The sequence below is a fragment of the Papaver somniferum genome, chromosome 8 (assembly GCF_003573695.1).
Source record: "Papaver somniferum cultivar HN1 chromosome 8, ASM357369v1, whole genome shotgun sequence".
Taxonomy (NCBI): domain Eukaryota; kingdom Viridiplantae; phylum Streptophyta; class Magnoliopsida; order Ranunculales; family Papaveraceae; genus Papaver; species Papaver somniferum.
In genome coordinates, this window is record NC_039365.1 from 164451094 (window position 1) to 164470385 (window position 19292).

Genomic DNA, 19292 nt, shown 5'->3' on the forward strand with positions numbered 1-19292 from the left:
GACAAAAAATTATAAAATAAATTTATTCATCTGTAATAATTGACAGTTTACACAAAACATTGAAATAAATCAACAAAATGATTAGTATATTCTTATAACTTGAGGCATTTTTTTGGGGTTGCTAGTTTTGTAGGGACTACTTAAACAAGACAAGATAAGGTTACTACGAAATAACGTTGATCACCAACATGTCCAATCAGGTTCAACAACAACGTCAACAACATCCTTTATGACTCTAGATTTTTGCAAACCATGAAGGTATTAACATTGGTAAGACATTACACACATACTTGTTAGACTGTGAGCTTGATTAGGTGTTTACGATGACTCTTATAATGCTAGTGCTAATGATGTAGTTGTTAAAAATATGAAGGATAAATTGTGATTGCATGCTTGTTAGATGCGACGCTCATGTGCTCAAACTTGTGCCAAAAAATGTTTTGAGTAATCATGAGTCAATTACATGAATTAGGAAAGTGGTCAATTGTGTATGCTTCGAGTTCTCTTTCTAATTTGCCAAGATTTAAGTAGTGTGTTGCTAATAAAAGATAAAGGGATTAGCTTTAGATGCCAATACAAGATGGAGCTCTACTTTCTTGATGTCTCAATATGCTAGCCGAGATACAATTTGATGAGAACCTTACAATCTCTCTTGCAAGCGGAGTTCCTTGTTTAATTATATGCAAGAGTTGTATGTGCTTAAATTGTATGAATGATGATAGAAAAAAAGGAAAAGAAGAAGAAGATTATGTTAATAGTAGAGCCTATGAACTTCGAACATGTTATTTTACATCACGAATTGTCAAACAATAGACATACCTCTGAAAATAGTTTATAGAAAAAAAGGCAAAGAAGAAGAAGATTATGTTAATAGTAGAGCCTATGAACTTCGAACATGTTATTTTACATCACAAATTGTCAAACAATAAACATATCTCTGAAAATAGTTTTATTTAATTTTATTGGGTTTAAAAATAATTAAAACTTTTACTATTAAATATAAATATATAATATTAAAGTCGCATGCTCATGTGGATTCAGAAATTTTGTGAAGTTTCTAAAGGTATCCTTGGATCCTAGCTAGTGTCCAGTCTTCAGTAGCTACATCTGTTAAATCAGATTCTTTCTTGGCTAATGTAATGAGCGACAGATTTATTGAATTAAACCGAGCAAAAAAAGAAAAAAAAAGTGAATTAAACATCAGACGTCAAATATTATGTGATTTGGACAGGATTCCATAGTTAAACAGCTGTGCATCCCAAGTTGGAGAAAATCACAATAAAGTTACAGAACAAAATATGGGATTCGCAAAACGAAACTAACCACACTGAAGTTAAGGAAGTGCGAAACATGAAACGGATTACCTGTCTAGCAGTTGTCTTAGCAATGGTATCACTGTTAAAGGCATCGATGCTACGATACGAAACACATCTTTGGATTACCCGCCGGGAGTTGTTAATAAAGCGTTAGCATTAAGTCATAGCTAGATGCTCTAAATAATCGTCAATCGCCATAAATCAATGTTTTTAAAACAAAATAATGAAGAAGAAGATTTTCTTTTTTCTTTTTTTTCCTTTCTTTTGAAGCATACGAAGAAGAAGATGACGTCGCCCTTTGTATACTGCATGAGTCTAAGAAACAAAAATAACAAAAAGAGCGTCTAGGGTTTTTATTTGACGAGGGTTGCGTGAGTTGGCCACTTTCATGCATGGGTCAATAAGGCTTGATCCATTAACCTCGGTCCAATACGTTTGGGACTTCTTTTCTCTTTAAATATTGAATCGGATGTAGAAAAAAACAGCGATCCCCGTTGAAGTAAAAAAAATACAAAACTTATTAACTGCAATCCTTTTTTATGTTGGATATTTTTTTTTAAATAAATAAATAAATTGGAATACCTCAAATACAGTTAAACTCACTTCTTCATTTACACAGATTATCTTGCAATATCCGTAGAGACTGTCATACTCGTCTCCAAGCTAGAACCATCAGTGGAGCTTAGTGGTGTACTATACAGATCAATTGCCTCAGATGTTAAGTATGCCGTAACCGTGTTATGATTTGGTCGATGATTCCATCCGGATGGATCTACCCTTCTCAAACCTTGAAGATTCGCTGCTATTTGTTGCATGCTAGGCCTCTCTTTACTCTTTAACTTGAGACATTTCTGTGCCAATGCTGCCACTGCAAGGATTTGCTCTAGGTTCCCATCTTCTGCTACTTGTGCATCAATAAGTTCAAGGACATTAGCGTCTTCCACCAATGAAGTGAAGTAGGTTGCAAGATTTCTTTGTTCTTCTGGTCTTTCAAAGCAAATTGGTTTTTCACCTGTTAAGAGTTCTACAAGAACCACACCGAAACTATAAACATCACTTTTATCAGTTAATTGACTTGTGTTGAAGTAATCCGGATCCAGATATCCTAAAGTCCCTTGGACGAGTGTGTTTATATGAGTGTGATCCAGCGGAACCAACCTTGATGCTCCAAAGTCAGCAACTTTTGCTGTGTAATTTTCATCCAGTAATATGTTGGCAGATTTTATATCCCCGTGAATGATAGGTGGAGAAGCAGCAGAATGTAGATACGCAACTGCACTTGCAATTTCGAACGCAATCCTCAAACGAATTTCCCAAGTCAAGGAGGACATCTCAGGAGCACCCTTGTAATGGATATGATGGAAAAGGGTGCCACAAGATGCGTACTCGTAAACAAGCAAGGGAACTTCAGTTTCTAAACAGCAACCCAAGAGTTTCACCACATTACGGTGATTAATTTGAGTTAAAATAATTACCTCATTTATAAATAGCTGGATCTGATTTTGTTCCATTAGATTAGACCTCTTGATGGCAACTATACGATTGTCAGATAGAGTTCCCTTGTAAACTGTACCGTGGCCTCCTCGTCCAAGGACTTGAGCCTCGTCGTATCTGTTGGTTGCCATTTCTAATTCTTCTGATGTGAATATTTTTGTTGATTCAACACCACTGTCGAGTGAATATAACTCTTGCCTTAATAACAATCCCCCATTTTTTTAAAGAATTTTTCTTCAGGTTTGATTGCTTTCTCGTTAATCTCTTCAGGTACGATTACTTTCTCGTTAAGCTTGATTAACTTTTGTTTTCTTATAAAAAACCGCCAACAGATAAAAAAACCGCCGACAGATAAAAATAGAAACCCCAAACCAATACCTACATCCACATGACAAACTTATCCATTATTCACAAATACACATCATAATCTGTATGCGTAATTAGGTACTTCAAAATGAAGCAATAAATTTAGGAAGAACATACCGAGCACCACCATTAACACGGGAAACTCTTTGACAGGATTTTTCTTTTTTTTGCAATTGATCTTTGTCAGAAGTGCAACCACTGCCGTCTTTCCTCCCATCACCCTTACTCCCGTTCGGACAAGAACAATTGTAACCTCCTATTGTATTTATACAAATTCCTCCACAAGGATTGTTGTTTTGATCCTCGCACTCTTTCACGTCTGTTAAGGATTCATTAAATTGTCCAAGTATCAGTCGGAATTCATAAATGGCGCTTATATTTAATGTAAACATAGAATATAGAATAACAGATATACACTAGCATGAAGATACCTTTGCATTCAGGACTAAGGTAAGGATTTCCCTCGTAACCATCACGACAGATGCAGAGGTATCCAGGATTATCATTGGTTTTGTCAGTACAATCACTGTTATCCTGGCATGCATATGTTGTTGGGTGAACTTGTGCTTCTTCACAAGTCTTATCTCCTACGGCCCAATCGAGCACCACCGGTACTATGACCTTATTCTCATATTTCTTATGCATTTCTGTGGTATTCAGAGTAAGATCTGCAGAATCAAATGTATACTGCTCTAGCTCAGACAGCATGGCAAAGCTGGTCAAAGTTTGACCTGAAGTTTGACCTGAAAAAGGACCAATAGTACTCTCGGTAGGAGTTCCGTTCACGGCCACGATAAATGATTTCAAGCCCGTTGGAACAGTTGTCTGGCAACACCCACTGCCGCTGCAAGATCCTTCTCTGATATTCTCACAGCTTGATTGGCACTCTTTGTTTATCTGATCCACTGTCCCTACGAGATCAATGAGAACAGCAACCAAACCGCACCCAATCCCATACAACTTGGTTTTAGTATATGATACCATTAATGGGGCATTATCCAGGTTGAGAAGTTGGGGTTCTCTATCTGTTTGAAGGACTGCCTGCACAAGACCTCCAATCAAAAGTTGTAAATTCATTTGAGATTCAGCAGCCGTATCATCTGATTCATCTGTAACATCCCAGTAGAAGTGACGATTGAACTTAGTGAAGGAATTTCTGATGCGAACTTCCGTCTCTGAGACACTTAAAATTTCAAGGTAATTACCAGCTGCTTTCGGAAAGGGTTTAGCAGGATAATAAGAAGTATTACAGATGATGTTGTATCTGATATTGACATCTAAATCAATGATGGAGCAATTCTTACCTATACCAAATGGGTATGGAATGGTAACATTACCACATTTCGATTGGCAACCGGGTTTTGCTTGTGCGAATTCAGCTGATGATGACAATGATGATATAGATACCATGTAAAAGATCATAATATACAGGAATAACAATATTCGTGTGAACACATAAATCACGAGGCCATCCAAGTGTTCACAAACAAGTATTCTCAAACAGTACTCACATACGTCCTAATTCTAGAATCGTACATCGTATACGTAATGGGACGATTATATCGATTCATCGACTCAAAGCCTTCGGGCTTGTCATTGTCTAGTCGAATATTATCACAAATAATGCTCGTGTAAGGAAATAAATCATGGAATAAGTACAAATATAAAACATACGAAGTTTAATGCAGAATGTAAGATGCAGAAATGTAAATGAGACAGATTTACGTGGTTCGGCACTAAGGCCTACGTCCACGGGGTTTGGTGTTTCATTATGTACTGAATGGTTACAAATATAGTCGAATGACTTTAGAATATACATGGGTCTGCGGAAGTAAATGGATCGCTTACTCTTCCTATTTCTCTCTCTTATATTCTCCTCTAATTGCTCTCCAAAATCGTCTGCCCTTTCTCTCTTATTGGAGAGGGGTATTTATAGGGAGAGAACGTGGGTCCCATCTCTGAAGTGCCGTTGTAATCTTATCTTCTTGTGCTTTGTGCCTATTACGCAGAGGTCTTCGGTATAGGCCGTGGGTTGAGCTTGAACACGAAGGATTATCCTTGCTTCTTCCACGAGCTGATCGACACGTGTATATCTCTTTGGTATTTAATGCGGGCAGATGGATGTCTGCTCGTGTCAGACAAGTGTCTCTTTGTCTGGTCACATCTGTGTCAGCCAAACTTCCTCTCGGCCGTTGATCTGGGATCTTCCTCGGGATTGGGCGCGTTAATACCCAAGGGGTATTATCTGGTGCTCCTCTGTGCCATCATACCTCTGTGGTCCTCTGTCCCTGACCGTCAGATCTGCTGACCGATGTCATCTTATGATGAAATGTCTGCTATCATGTTTCGATGTCTCGCTTCACATGCCTTCCACGTGTCTCTTTCTATACACGTGGAGGATGATGAGAAGTGTACATACAATTTGCCCCTCTTCTTCTAACTTGGGAGTATTTCGAAATTTTGAAGAAGAATGGTAGTCCTACACGTTTCCCACTTTGCATTAACTTCTCCCATAACTGCTCCTTGGTACGAGGAGAAGTTATTGTCTTCTCTAGCTTCATAAATAGGAAAGAGAATGTGAAAAAAAACTTTTATCCTCTTCTTGTCAGTGTTCATTCTCTTCTTGTTTTCTTGTTCTTGTTCTTTAGTCATTTACTATCACCGTCCTTGTGAGGAATATAGCATTCAATTTTCTGTTTCTTTCTTCTGCTTCTTTTGTTCTTGATTGTTGTTGCCCTGTATCTGTTGATACCTTCGATCCTCCTTTCTTCTACTGCAGTTAGTGCTTGTCGTCCTCTTTTATACAGGTATGGGATTTTCTTATCGGTTGTTCACCATTGTTTTATCTGTATTTTTATTCGTTTGTCTCCTGCTGCTGTGTTCTTGGTTTTGTGATGAAGATCATATATGTCGAAGCATATATGCTTGCCCCTGTTCTTTGTCTACAGCGTCTGTGAGTCTGTGCATGAGTATTATCCTAGGATGAAGTATTTTTTAGTTTCTTAGGGTTTCTCATGTTTATCCGAATGAACCATCAATTATGGGTTTTTTGATCTTTAGTGATCTCCTCGTATTCTTCTCTAAACTGTTTTTGTGTTTCCTTGTAGATATGTCTGATCGTCCGCGGGCTCCTTATCAAACTCCGCCGTCTAGTCCGCCAAGATCGCCTCCACGTAGAGATCCTGATAGATCTCCACTTGGGGAAGGTCTTCATTAGTCTTCGCAGTCTGATCCTCGGGTTCATAGGGTTTCGTCTTCCTCCGGTGTGAAGATTATGCCTTCTAAAAAAGGGGATATGTCGAAGGGTCCCTCTGGGTCTAGGTATGCTGTTAACCGCACCTCTTCTCGTTCTCGTGAAGATTCTAGGAGTACGCAGGCTCCTCCTCGTGATGACTCTAGGAGTACGCGGGCTCCTCCTCCTCGTAATGAAGTGGTGGATGCTCCGCCCCTTCGTTCAATAGCTCCTCCTTCAGCGCCTCCGCATAAATATCTGTCGCCTCCTCCCGCGGTTTCTTCCAAAGGGAAGTACTCCAAGGGTACCATATCGAGAGATGATCCGTCTAAAAATCTTCCTTCTAAAATGAAAGCTTCGGAATTGGGTCCTACTTCTGATTCCGCAGACGAGGAAGAAACTGTCCCCGTGATCCGCAGCATTTCAGTGGGTAAGAAGAAGGTCACTTTCAAGCACATTGATCCTGAGATGTTTAAGGAAAAACATGAACTCCAAGATTTTGAGGTTCGCTTCTATGCTCCTGACGATGATATTACCTACGAGCTCCTTGCTAATTATCAGTTTGACGAGTTTCATCTGTTGATTACGGTTGGAGCCTTCGAGGCGGGTCTTATGTTGCCCTTATATAAGTCGGGTGACTCCTTTTATTATGACGTGTTGGCTAATCGCGAAGGATCTTCTAAGAACACTCATAATCGTTCCGTATCACAACTATCTGGGAATTATCTTCGTTCACTGAAGGAATGTTATCTGCGGAGCAAGGGAGAGACTATGATGACCTGCTATGTTCCAAATCCCGCTGAGAGGGAGTGGTACACTCCTCAGAACTTTAACAGTTCTTTTGGGGATTATGTCAACATCAGAAACCGTAAGCCGTGGAGTGTTAGTCTTCGTAACATTGCTTCTCCCCGTGGTGAAATTCGTCTCTTGAGTGAGGTGAGTGACGCCAAGCTGAAGTATGTTCCTGGTACTGAGGGATCTTCTAAACGGAAGCTCTTTCCTTCTCGTGAAAGGATTAAGCGTGACCATGATTATGAATGGCATGCTACTGTTATTGAGGTAGTTGGTCCTTGGGCTTACGGATGGATTCCGGGTCCACGTGGTTGGCGTCCTTCTGACAATAGCAAGCCTCGTGAAACTCCTCCTGCTCGTTATGGAGATTTATGTCCTTGGCGTCCTAATTTCGCGGGCATGAACTTTCCTTATGCTCTGGATGTCATTGATGGAGATGAGGAGGAGGGTTCTGGTGCTATCCATTAATCAAAGAGTGCTGCTGCTACTGCCAAGGTATAGTTTCTTCTTGTATTCTCCTTCTTTTTGCCCCTTTTTCCTTGCTTGAAATAATTTTCATTTTTGAAGTGAGGGAAAAAATGAGTCTTTGTGGGATGTGTACTGGTTTGTAGGTGTCGAAGAAGAAAAAACTTGGACCCAAGCAATCTTCTACTGCGGTTATCAGTGAGGTTGAGGGTAATGAGGAGGTTACGAGTCCCGTAAACCAAGGTTATGGTGAGGATGAAGAAATGTCCAATGCATAAGAGCGTACCGACACTTCTTACCCTGATGAAGAAGGCGGTAATGAAGAAGAGGTTGCTGCGGGTGGTGATGGTGAGGCTGAAGTTGCCGCGGGTGGTGATCTTGAAGAAGAAGTTGCCGCGGGTGGTGATGGTGAGGCTGATGGTAATGTTACCGTCTGTGGTACTGGTGGGAGTGGATCTTCCCCTGCTGGTGATGACATTGTTGGTGTGGGTACTTTTCCCGTGATTTCCCCAGAATTCTCTTTCGGTAGGATATATTCCGCGGGGGAATCCTTCGATGTGACTGTTGCCATGGGTCTTGCCGAGGACTTCTCATTGCTTTCCCAACATGATGATTGGTATGTGATTGGGGACCTTGGAAAAAAATGTACCACTGATCATCAGACTGAGAACGCAGGTGGTTGTGCTGAGGTTGGTAATGTTGAGGCTTGCGCGAGTGAGGAGATAACCGCCAAGGGGAAGTCTGCGGTTGAGTCTCCTTCCGAGGATTTTCCTTTCTCGCTAATTCCTGAAGGTGAAGATTCCATTTTGGCGTGGCTAAGGAAGAAAAACCTGATGTTCGTCCCCAACCCTGCCCCCGTGGTCATTGGTGAGAAGAATTCCGACGCTTATACTCGTCGAATGATGCAACTGTCTTCTGAAACCCGCGTTGCTGAGATGTGGGAGAAAGATCTTATAGCTTCGGAAGCTAATTTAGTGGTTGATCCTCCCTCATCTGTTGCTGATATGATGGCCATAGCTGATGGGTACCAGTACGGTTTTCCCTAGCAGCGTGTTTTAGAGGTAAATCCTTGTACTCTTTTTATGATATCCGCGCATTGTGTTCTTCGTGATATCTGATTCCTTTGTTATAATAATGTTTGTTGATTGTGACGTAGATGATGAAGAGCGAACATTGTAACCATGTTCTATACCAGTTCTTTAAAGCAAAGTCTCTAAAGTTGGAGGCCAAGCTTCGTCATAGGGAAGAGGAGCTGTCTGCAGCTGAAGCGGAGATAAATGACCTGAGGGGCCGTTTGAAAGAAAAAGAAAAGTTGTGCAATGCTTAGGAGAGTCTTCGTTCAGAGCTTGCTATAGACCGCAATGAGTTGGAGCAGACTCGTAGAAGTGTCTCGTCCTTCACAGGTTTGTATTTTTCGGATTTTTCACTCATTGTGATTCCCTATCTGTATTTTGGTGCTATCTGAGTCTCCCCACCCTATCTTCAGTGGGTGGAGTCCCCGAGTTGATATGGCTTCAGAAAGAAAGGGAACGACGGAAATACCGTATTGCAGAGTTGGTGGGTAAGTTGAAGAGTGAAGCCGCAAAGTGGAATGCTCGTGCTGATGAGCACAACGCCTTAACAACTGAGTGGCGTGAAAAGCGAACACTGATAGTGGATATGCAGAATAAGTACAATCATGATCGTTGTTTGTTTAATGGTACGCTGCTATGGACGCGGGACAATCTGCGTGATGCTCGAGAACATGTTTCAGGCTTAGAGGCTAGAATGCGCTTTTTAGAAGGAGAGTTACAACAGGCTCGTTTTTCTTAGGCCCTGGGGTTAGGGATAGTATGCTGCGTCTTTCCGAGGAAAGAGATAATGCTAGGGCCGAGGTTGGTGCACTTACTAAAGCCCTAGCAGCGTCTCGAGCGGATGTTGCTCGCCAAGTGGAGTCTGAAAGAGATCTTGAGATGAATGTGTATCGACTTCATAAAAGGATGGGGGAGGTGAATGATGAAGTCAACCATCTTCGTCACTGGATTCGATGAGCAGTAGATTTAGACGCCAGTCAATTTGCTCTTACGAACCTTCAAACGGATTATGAGAAACTATCCACCGAATATGACTTTCTCGATGAGGCTCGGGACGCAGTTGTCAATGAGTATGAGGAGGCTTCGGCTAATGTCGAAGGTATAACCTCGTTTTATCGAGTGTGATTCTGTTATTTCTTCGTTTTAACCCCTTGGTATTTTTTTTTCAGCACTCGAGGGACAGCTTCACGCAGCAAATGATGAGCTTAAAAAGACTCAATCTGCCTTAGTGCAGCAGGAAGGACAAACCAATCATTTCAAAGGGTTGGCCGCGTTCGTGGGGAAGCAGCGGAGATTGCCTCCAAAGAGGCGGAACGCCTATCTGTATTGCTTTCTCAAGCCCATCAGCGGACGTGTTATCACTTATAAGGCTCGATGTCAGTTGGCTGAAGAGACAAACAAAGTCCTGGATAAGATTGAACTTGGCCTTAAAGTCGAACATGGACTTGTCAAGAACTATCCGCCGTCCCCTCCCGCGCCTTTGCTGGTTCTTCTGGGCCTTCTTCTGGTGGTAGCGTACCCTCGTCTCGCAGAGACAACCCCGTTGATGGAGCTGTGTCGTCCAAGTAGATTTCTTTTATTAGTCATAGGAAGTTGATCCTCGTTGATTATATAATTTCTGATCATTTTTTGATTTGTTTCTTGTTTTTCTTTATTTGCCGAGTCTTGTAATCAACTCTTTATGAAATGGATCATCCTTTTGGCATACATGCGTTATCAATTCATCTTTTTATTTTAAGTATTGTGAAGTGTTAAACTAGAAATAACTTGCTTTGTAAAAAGTTGAGAGTGTTTGGGTGCGACACCGAAGGTAAATACCTTCGTGATCGTCTTGAGACCTGTCACCCCTCTGGAGAATCCTGGGCCAGAGGATTCCCAAACGGTGGGGGACGAGGAAGCGTTCTAGGATATGGAATGATTATTTGAAAATATTTACATGCACCCATTCCGTCGACCCGCTGCCTTAAAATTGGTTGGGTATCTCTTTCTGCTGGGTGCCTTCCCCCTGGTCTTACACTCATAGACACTGATAGGGGAGCCCTGAGAGATTGTAGATTAACTGCTTTCCCCAATATTGTTAATTTATTATGTAATGTACATGCGTTCATCCAGCGGGCCTTTTGACCATTTCGTTTGCTTGAAGATTTCCCAAAAATTTTGTTTGATAGATAGGTTGAGGCCTGCTACTCCTCGTCCAGAGATAGAAACATGTAAAGAGGTTACGTTGCCTTCTTCTTCTGGTATTCTTCACGCAGATGCAAAGCTGCGCTGCTCCTATGGGTAGTACGGTTTGAGCCATTTAGCATTCCAAGGGTGCCGGAGGAACTCGCCTTTCAGATTGCGAAGATAGTAGGAACCGTTTCCCGCAATGTCGTGTATTATAAAAGGTCCTCCCCACGTAGGTGCTAACTTTCCCCATTTCTTCTGTCGTTGATACTGCGGGATTGTTCTTAACACATACTTCCCATCTACAAAATTTCTAAGCTTTACCTTTTTGTTGTACTCCCTCGCTAGTCTCCGTTGATAATTTTTCATCTTCTTCAATGCTGCTTCCCTCCTTTCTTCCAGGTCGTCCAGTCTCTCTAACATCATGTCTGTTGTGAGGTTTTTCTCCCATGCTTCGGTCTTTGTGGTTGGCATGAGGATCTCTGTTGGGATGACTGCTTCAGCTCCATAAGTGAGGAGAAACGGGGATTCCCCAGTGGCAGATCTTCGTGTTGTCCTGTATGCCCATAATACGTTGTGTAGATGTTCACACCATCGCCCCTTGTGTTCGTCTAATTGCTTTTTGAGTATAAGGGCGAGGGTCTTGTTGTAGCTTCCGCTTGTCCGTTGCTTTGAGGGTATATGGGGGTGGACTTGTTTTTCCTTATTTTGAAAGTGTCGAAGAGCATGTCTATGTTTTTCCCCTGTAATTGTTTACCATTATCGGACACGATTTCCGCTGGTATGCCGAACCTGCAAATAATGTTTTGGAATATGAAAGTAAACACGTCCACGTCTCTGATCCTGGCTAAGGCTTTGGCTTCCACCCATTTACTGAAGTAGTCCGTGGCTACTATCAAAAATCGTCTTTTCCCTGATCCTTCGATGAAAGGCCCAACGATATCTATGCCCCATTTTGCGAATGGCCACGGACTATCCACAGAATTCAACGTTGTTGCTGGTGCATGTATCTTTTTGGCGAAACGCTGACATTCTTCACATCGTCGGGACATTCTTGCGCATCTTGTATCATTGTGGGCCAGTAATATCCTTGCATTTTTGCTTTGTCGGCTAGTGATCTCATGCCGCTATGATTTCCTGCGTCACCATAATGGATGTCGTTTAGAATTCGATGCCCCTCTTTCCTGGATAAGCGTAGTAACGGTCCGAGGAAAGATTTCTTGTACAGGATCCATCCCGAAGATCATATCTTCCTACTTTGGAGAGTATTTTCCTGTTGTTTGTGATCCGCGGGTAAGGTTCCATCCTTGAGAAACATGGATCATCATTCTCCAATCATCTTCGTTGTGAAATCTTCGTCTTGATTTGCTCTTGACAGGATATCTTCTTCGTCAAAATCGTCACGGATGTCTTCTCCCACCTGATCTTCGATATTTTCTTCCACTGTATCTTGATTTGTAGCAAAGGAAAATTGTGTTGCAATCGAAGGCTCGTATACCCTTGTTATTTTGATAGCTTCGATACTCTTGTCCTTCAGCATGGATGATATATATGCTAGGGCATCCGCGTGCCTGAGATCCCTTCTGCATAAGTGCCGGAACTTGATGTTCGGAATTTGTGATGCCAATGTTTGGACCAAGGCCATGTAAGCTGAGAGGGTGTCGTCGTACACATTGTATTCGAGCCCTATTTGCCGTATGACAAGCTGCGAATCACTTGTCAGTCTTACATCAGTTACCCCCATCTCTATTATTAAGCGGAGGGCATGTACGACTGCCTCGTATTCGACGATGTTGTTAGTATGCTCTTTGAATTCTAACCTGAGTGCCTGTACGATCCTTTCTCCAGTTGGGGTGGTGATGACAATGCCTATTCCTGCCCCTTCCTTATTTTTGGAACCATCAACGAAGACTTCCCATTGTCTTTGACTCGCGGGTTCGAGGACATCAACTGGATCCTTGCTTTCTCTCGTTCGTCGTTTCTGGTATTCCCTAATCTCTTCATCGTTGTCCAGGGGGAGGTCTGCTAAGAAATCCGCCAAAACTTGGGATTTTTGGGAATGTTGAATTTCATGAATGATGTTGAATTGGTCCAGGTGGGTGTTCCACTTGGCTATTCTACCTACTTTTCCCGCGCTTTTGAGGACTGCTTCCAGTGGTGCTTTGCATGGGACGCGGATGAAGTGAGTTAGGAAATAGGTTCTCAGCTTTTGAGTAGCCCATACCAATGCCAGGATAGTTGTTCGATCTTCGTGTAATTCCTTTCCGCAGAATTGAGGGTCTTACTGACATAATAGATAGGTTGTTCTATCTTCGTATTGGTTTTGACCAACACTGCGCTAACTGCGTCTTCTGTCGCTGCTATGTACAATGCCAAAACCTCATCAGGATCAGGCTTCTGCAGGATTGGAATTGAAGCCAGGTGTTCCTTGATTCTTTGGAAGGCTTCTTCGCATTCTGCGGTCCATTCAAACTTACTCCCTTTTTTGAGAATATTGAAAAAATGTTTGCATTTGTCCGAGGATCGGGCAATAAATCTGCCCAAGGCTGCTAAGGACCCATTGAGCTTTGCACTTCTTTTAAATTCTTCGGAGATGGCATTTCCACTATGGCCTGAATCTTCGCGGGTCTACCTCAATGCCCCTTTTTGTTACCAGATATCCGAGGAATTTCCCTGAGGTGACACCGAAAGTGCATTTTTCTGGATTTACTTTCATGTGATGTTTCCTCATTGCTTCGAAAATATCTCTCAGGTCCTGGTGGTGATCTTTGCGCAGCTACTTTTGACGAGCATGTCATCAACGTAGACTTCTAGGTACTACCAATCCATGGCCTGAAGATAGCATCGACCATTCTTTGGTACGTTGCCCCTGCGTTTCGAAGTCCAAAGGGCATTCTAGTGTAGCAATAAAGGCCATGCGGGGTGTAGAATGTTGTGTGTAGTTGATCTTCTTCTGCCAGGGCTACTTGGTTGTAACCAGAATATCCATCCATAATGACAGCTCTTCGTATCCTTCCACTGCTTCAACCAGCTGATCTATGCTTGGGGGATAGCTGTCCTTTGGACATGCCTTGTTGAGGTTAGTAAAGTCGATGCATATCCTAACCCCTCCATTTTTCTTAGGAACGACGACCATGTTGGAGATCCATCCTTGATGAAGCCTGCTTCTAGTAGTTTCCGAAGTTCTTTTTCCACTGCCTTATGATACTCCGGTGCAACTTTTCTTATTTTCTGCCTGAAAGGTGGCGTGCCTGGTTTGATGCGCAGCTCGTGTTGGATTATTTTCGGATCAATCCCCGGCATCTCCTAACTTCCAGGCGAATACATCCGCGTATTCTTTAAGTAATTTGGTTAAGGAATCTTCTCTTCTTTCGTCCATTATGGTCCCTACTTTGATCATCTTCGGGTTTTCTTCCGTTCCTATGTTGATTTCTTTTACGGGCTCCACTGGTGTGAACACCGGCTTCGGGTCCCCGAGGACTGGGACGTTCTTTAATTGCTATTTGGTATGTTTCTGTCCTTCGTTGGCTGCTGAAGTACCTTTGTGTTTAGGACATTATCATCTTTTGTCAAACCCCCTCCTGTGGTTTCCTTGAGGAACAGGTCTATGGCCTTTTCTTTCGCAGCTTCTTTATTTTTATCCTTCGGGTTTTTTGCTGCTCTTCTTTTGTGTTGATACGATCCTGAGTGGTTGGCACTCTTTTGCAGAGACCCGATCTCCCTTGATTTCCATCACTCCCTCGGGTGTAGGGAACCTGAGATATTGGTAGTAAGTTGCTGCCACTCCCTTGAGTTTATGTACCACTTTCGTCCAATAATGGCGTTATAGGGGGATGGGGCGTCAACCACGCTGAATCGTGTTTCTACTTTCATGGGTCCGGCGTTCACCTGCAACACGATGTCTCCCAATGGCTTTGTGGGTGCTCCATTGAACCCGTAGATGGTGTAATAAGAGGTCATTAGCTGTTCATCATGGAGCTTCATCCGTTTGAATGCGTCGTAGAATAGAACGTTCACTGAGCTTCCCCCGTCGATGAGGATCTTTTTGAGGTTACATCCGCCACTGGTAGTGTGAGGACCAAGGGATCGTTATGATCTTCCATATCTTCTTCGATATCTTCAGTATCGAAGATATAGGTGCGTCCATCCACTCTTCGTGCGTCCACCTCTACGCCATCAATCTTATATAATTCGCAGTGGTCTTCGAACTGCTTCCGTAGCCTCTTTCCTATCTGCTGTAAGGGGGGCCCTGCGGCTTCGGAACACGAGATGGTGTTGATTGTGCGGTTTCCCTCTGGAAGTTGGACTTGCTTGGTCCGTTTGGATCTATCCTCGGGACCTCCTTTCGTATGTATGTTGAGTTCGCCAGCATCAATCAATTTTTGGATCATTATTTTGAGGTTTTTGCATTTCTCGGTCTGGTGTCCATTGAAGCAATGATACTCACAGTAATCTTTAGACTTCTCGGTTCTTGGGGGTTTTTCCCTTAGACCACGGCCACTCCAAATTTTCCCTTCCTTTGATCTCTCGCAAGATCCGAGCGTAGCTAGCATTGAGCTTCGTGTAAACCTGATCTTCGAATTTTCGATCGTCTTTTCGTCGTTCATCTTCGTTCCTTCCTATCTTCGTGAGGCCGTTCCACTGAGCTATTTCTTTTGGCCCCTGGTTTGTTCTGCGGAATTGGTACGGTGAGACCTCTGCGTGTGTGCCCTCGGGTTCTCACGCTGGATTTCTTCAAGACGAGCGTACTTTCAATAATTATTCGAAGATCTCCTTCTGTCTTAGGCACGCTTCCATGAATCTCAACAAATAGTGGACTCATTCGGTCTAATCCCCACTTGTAGCAGTTGATACTTACTACGGGTCCACACTCCCTATGGCTTGGCAGATCTTGTGCCATCTGTTGGTGTATTCCCTCGTGTTTCCTTGTAGCCAATTGCCAGAGAAAAAAGTTTATCCATTCCAGTGTTGACAGCTTTGTTGTACATGTATGTCCTCAGAATTTCTCTGCGAGTTGATCGTAGGAGTTGATGGAATCAGGTAGGTTGTCAAACCAAGACAAAGCCGATCCCTTCAGACTTGATGGAAATATCTACAGAGGACGGCGTCGTTCTGACTCCATCGGGCTAAGATACGGTTATTAATACCGGATATGTGCCGCGGGATCACTGGATCCGTCGTAGCATTCAAAAGTTGGGACAGGGCACTTTAACGGAATGGGGGTATTTGCCAGGCGATGAGTTAGGGGCGTGGAGTTAGCTTCTTTCATCACCTCTTCGCCTTCCTCCGCCTTGTCTGGCTTTTAACTGTTTGATCTCAGCCATCATCTCATCACGCAGCTCCTCCATTGCGCGGTAATATCCCACGTTCTCATGCTCAGTTGAGCGTTTCTTTCTTCGATCTTCGCTGTCATAATAGTCTAACTCTTCGGTGGCATATTCCGGATCGGATGCACTGCTTCCCCTGGCGTCATTTGCTAGGATGATTTCTTCGGTCTCGATTAGGCTCTGGTGCTTTAGAATTTGCTTCGTCCAGTTGTTGGCTAGTCTTCGTGCTTTGGGCAATCTTATCTTTCAAGTCTTGGTTCTCCCTGGCCAGAAGAGCTACGGCATCTGCGTAGACCTGCTGGCTCTTTTTCAATTCTTCGAGCTCTACCATCAGTCGGTGGGATGGTTTGATCCCTGATTGGGAGTTCCGGCTGGTACCCCTACGGCCATAGTTCCCCCTTCGTCTACAGTGTGTATTAAGGGTGGCCGAGGATCAGCTTCAATCGTTGATATCTCCAAGTTTGGTCCCCTCGGTTGAATTCCCCGCCCGTGGTACTAAAACCTGGTATGGTTTGATTCTGACCGTTGGTTGACGGCATTCCGAAGATTGGTGGATGTGCGGGCTGATGCGTCATAGATTCTGCTACCCCCTTCTTTTTGTTGATGGATTTGGGACCAAGTCTTGTTAGCTTCTGTAGTCCTGGGGGCCACAACAGTCTTCGTGGCTGCTGCTTTGAGGCCGCGGCTGCATGGAGTTAGTGTTCATAGGTGAAGTGATTTCCGCAGCATCCTGCCTCTGAGTAGTTGTTTTAGCTTTGTCTCCTTTCTGCTTGCTTCGGGTCATGACCGAGGTAACCCTCGGTGTCTCCTTTGATGAGGCTTTGGTTTTTCCTGCCTCTAGTATCTTCTCCATTTTAATCCTTTCCTGCATAGGGAAATAAATAAGGAGAACCAAAGATATCCACGAGGATAGGGTTAGCGTCATTCGTACCCGCAAGACTATTGGAATAGAAGGAAATGAGTTGCCCAAGGGCCCTTAATAGAAGAGAAATGCAAAGATTTCATGGTCTAGTTTTTGAATACAAATCTTTTAATAAACGATCATGAATCTTGTTTTCAGACTACTTTTGAAAAAGAACTCTTGAAAAGGCAGATCTGTCACGAGGACTCACGAATCTGGATTATTAAGTCTTAGTTGGAGAAAACACCTCACGTGCAAATCGGTGATAGATAGCCGCGGGTTTGTCTGCTTTGAAATGGTGTTTTTGAAAATGAAGAACATGAACCCAAAAAATAAAAAAGGTTTTGAAGACACGCTGAACCCAAAAAAGGGCACAACCATAGTGCACGTTCTAAGGTGAAATCACAGGATAAGATAAATCTTTTACCGGGACAGAGTCCCTGTTTCTAACGCCAAATTGTGAACACATAAATCACGAGGCCATCCAAGTGTTCACAAACAAGTATTCTCAAACAGTACTCACATACGTCCTAATTCTAGAATCGTACATTGTATACGTAATGGGACGATTATATCGATTCATCGACTCAAAGCCTTCGGGTTTGTCATTGTCTAGTCGAATATTATCATAAATAATGCTCGTACAAGGAAATAAATCATGGAATAAGTACAAATATAAAACATACGAAGTTTAATGCAGAATGTAAGATGCAGAAATGTAAATGAGACAGATTTACGTGGTTCGGCACTAAGGCCTACTTCCACGGGGTTTGGTGTTTCACTATGTATTGAATGGTTACAAAGATAGTCGAATGACTTTAGAATATACATGGGTCTGCGGAAGTAAATGGATCGCTTACTCTTCCTATTTCTCTCTCTTATATTCTCCTCTAATTGCTCTCCAAAATCGTCTGCCCTTTTTCTCTTATTGGAGAGGGGTATTTATAGGGAGAGAACGTGGGTCCCATCTCTGAAGTGTTGTTGTAATCTTATCTTCTTGTGCTTTGTGCCTATTACGCAGAGGTCTTCGGTATAGGCCGCGGGTTGAGCTTGAACACGAAGGATTATCCTTGCTTCTTCCACGAGCTGATCGACACGTGTATATCTCTTTGGTATTTAATGCAGGCAGATGGATGTCTGCTCGTGTCAGACAAGTGTCTCTTTGTCTGGTCACATCTGTGTCATCCAAACTTCCTCTCGGCTGTTGATCTGTGATCTTCCTCGGGATTGGGCGCGTTAATACCCAAGGGGTATTATCTGGTGCTCCTCTGTGCCATCTTACCTCTGTGGTCCTTTGTCCCTGACCGTCAGATCTGCTGACCGATGTCATCTTCTGATGAAATGCCTGCTATCATGTTTCGATGTCTCGCTTCACATGCCTTCCACATGTCTCTTTCTATACACGTGGAGGAGGATGAGAAATGTATATACAATTCGTGCTAGAAACATTTTTGACTTCCTCCCCGTTATTCAAAATTCGTATATATCGTTCTTTTCAATACATTGAAGAAGTTTTTACCAATGGGTACTCAAAAATTAAAAGAATTTGTGTATTGTGTATATCATATTTTGTATTATAAATGTATAGTAGTGACCAGCACATATATTGAAGACATGTAAACGATATTACAGAATATTAATCAAGTGGCGGTTGTTTTAATATTTGGACTTGTGCATTGTCTTTCATTCATATTGGTATAGTAGTGGGCAACACATAGATTGAAGACATGTATCCGATTACTGAACAATTATAGTGGCAGTTTTTTAATTGGAATACTAGACTGTGAATACTAAGTTTGAATTTGCATTGCTCAAGAACGTGGAGATGCTACACTTATATATACTTGACAAAGTAAGATCGAGCAAACCTGAAACTAAACTTGAAACTTCTGCAGTAACAAAAAAGGGAAAAAAAAGTAGAAGAAAGAAAATATAAATCGTAGAGCGACAACTGCCAGTTACATAGGATATGTAACTCAAAATCCAGACCAGTTTCCCCTTCAAAAAAAAAATCAGATTAAAATAACAAAAATTCTTGACAGACCGAGTATATATACACCACCAAAACAATGAATTTGAATAAACGGATGAAAATTAAACCTCCGTAAGCCACCCAGAAATTCATTGAGATTTGAGGAGGACACCCAACTCATTGCTAAC

General features: G+C 42.5%; 1 protein-coding gene across 1 annotated transcript; it reads right to left on the reverse strand.

Annotated features, from left to right (window-relative positions):
• Positions 1-1936: 1936 nt before the first annotated feature.
• LOC113306365 (wall-associated receptor kinase 1-like) lies at positions 1937-4586 on the reverse strand. The gene is made up of 3 exons (XM_026555309.1): positions 3608-4586; positions 3294-3495; positions 1937-3008 (listed from the first exon to the last, which is right to left on the reverse strand). The coding sequence occupies exons 1-3, from the start codon at positions 4584-4586 to the stop codon at positions 1937-1939; spliced, it is 2253 nt and encodes a 750-aa protein (XP_026411094.1).
• Positions 4587-19292: the final 14706 nt, after the last annotated feature.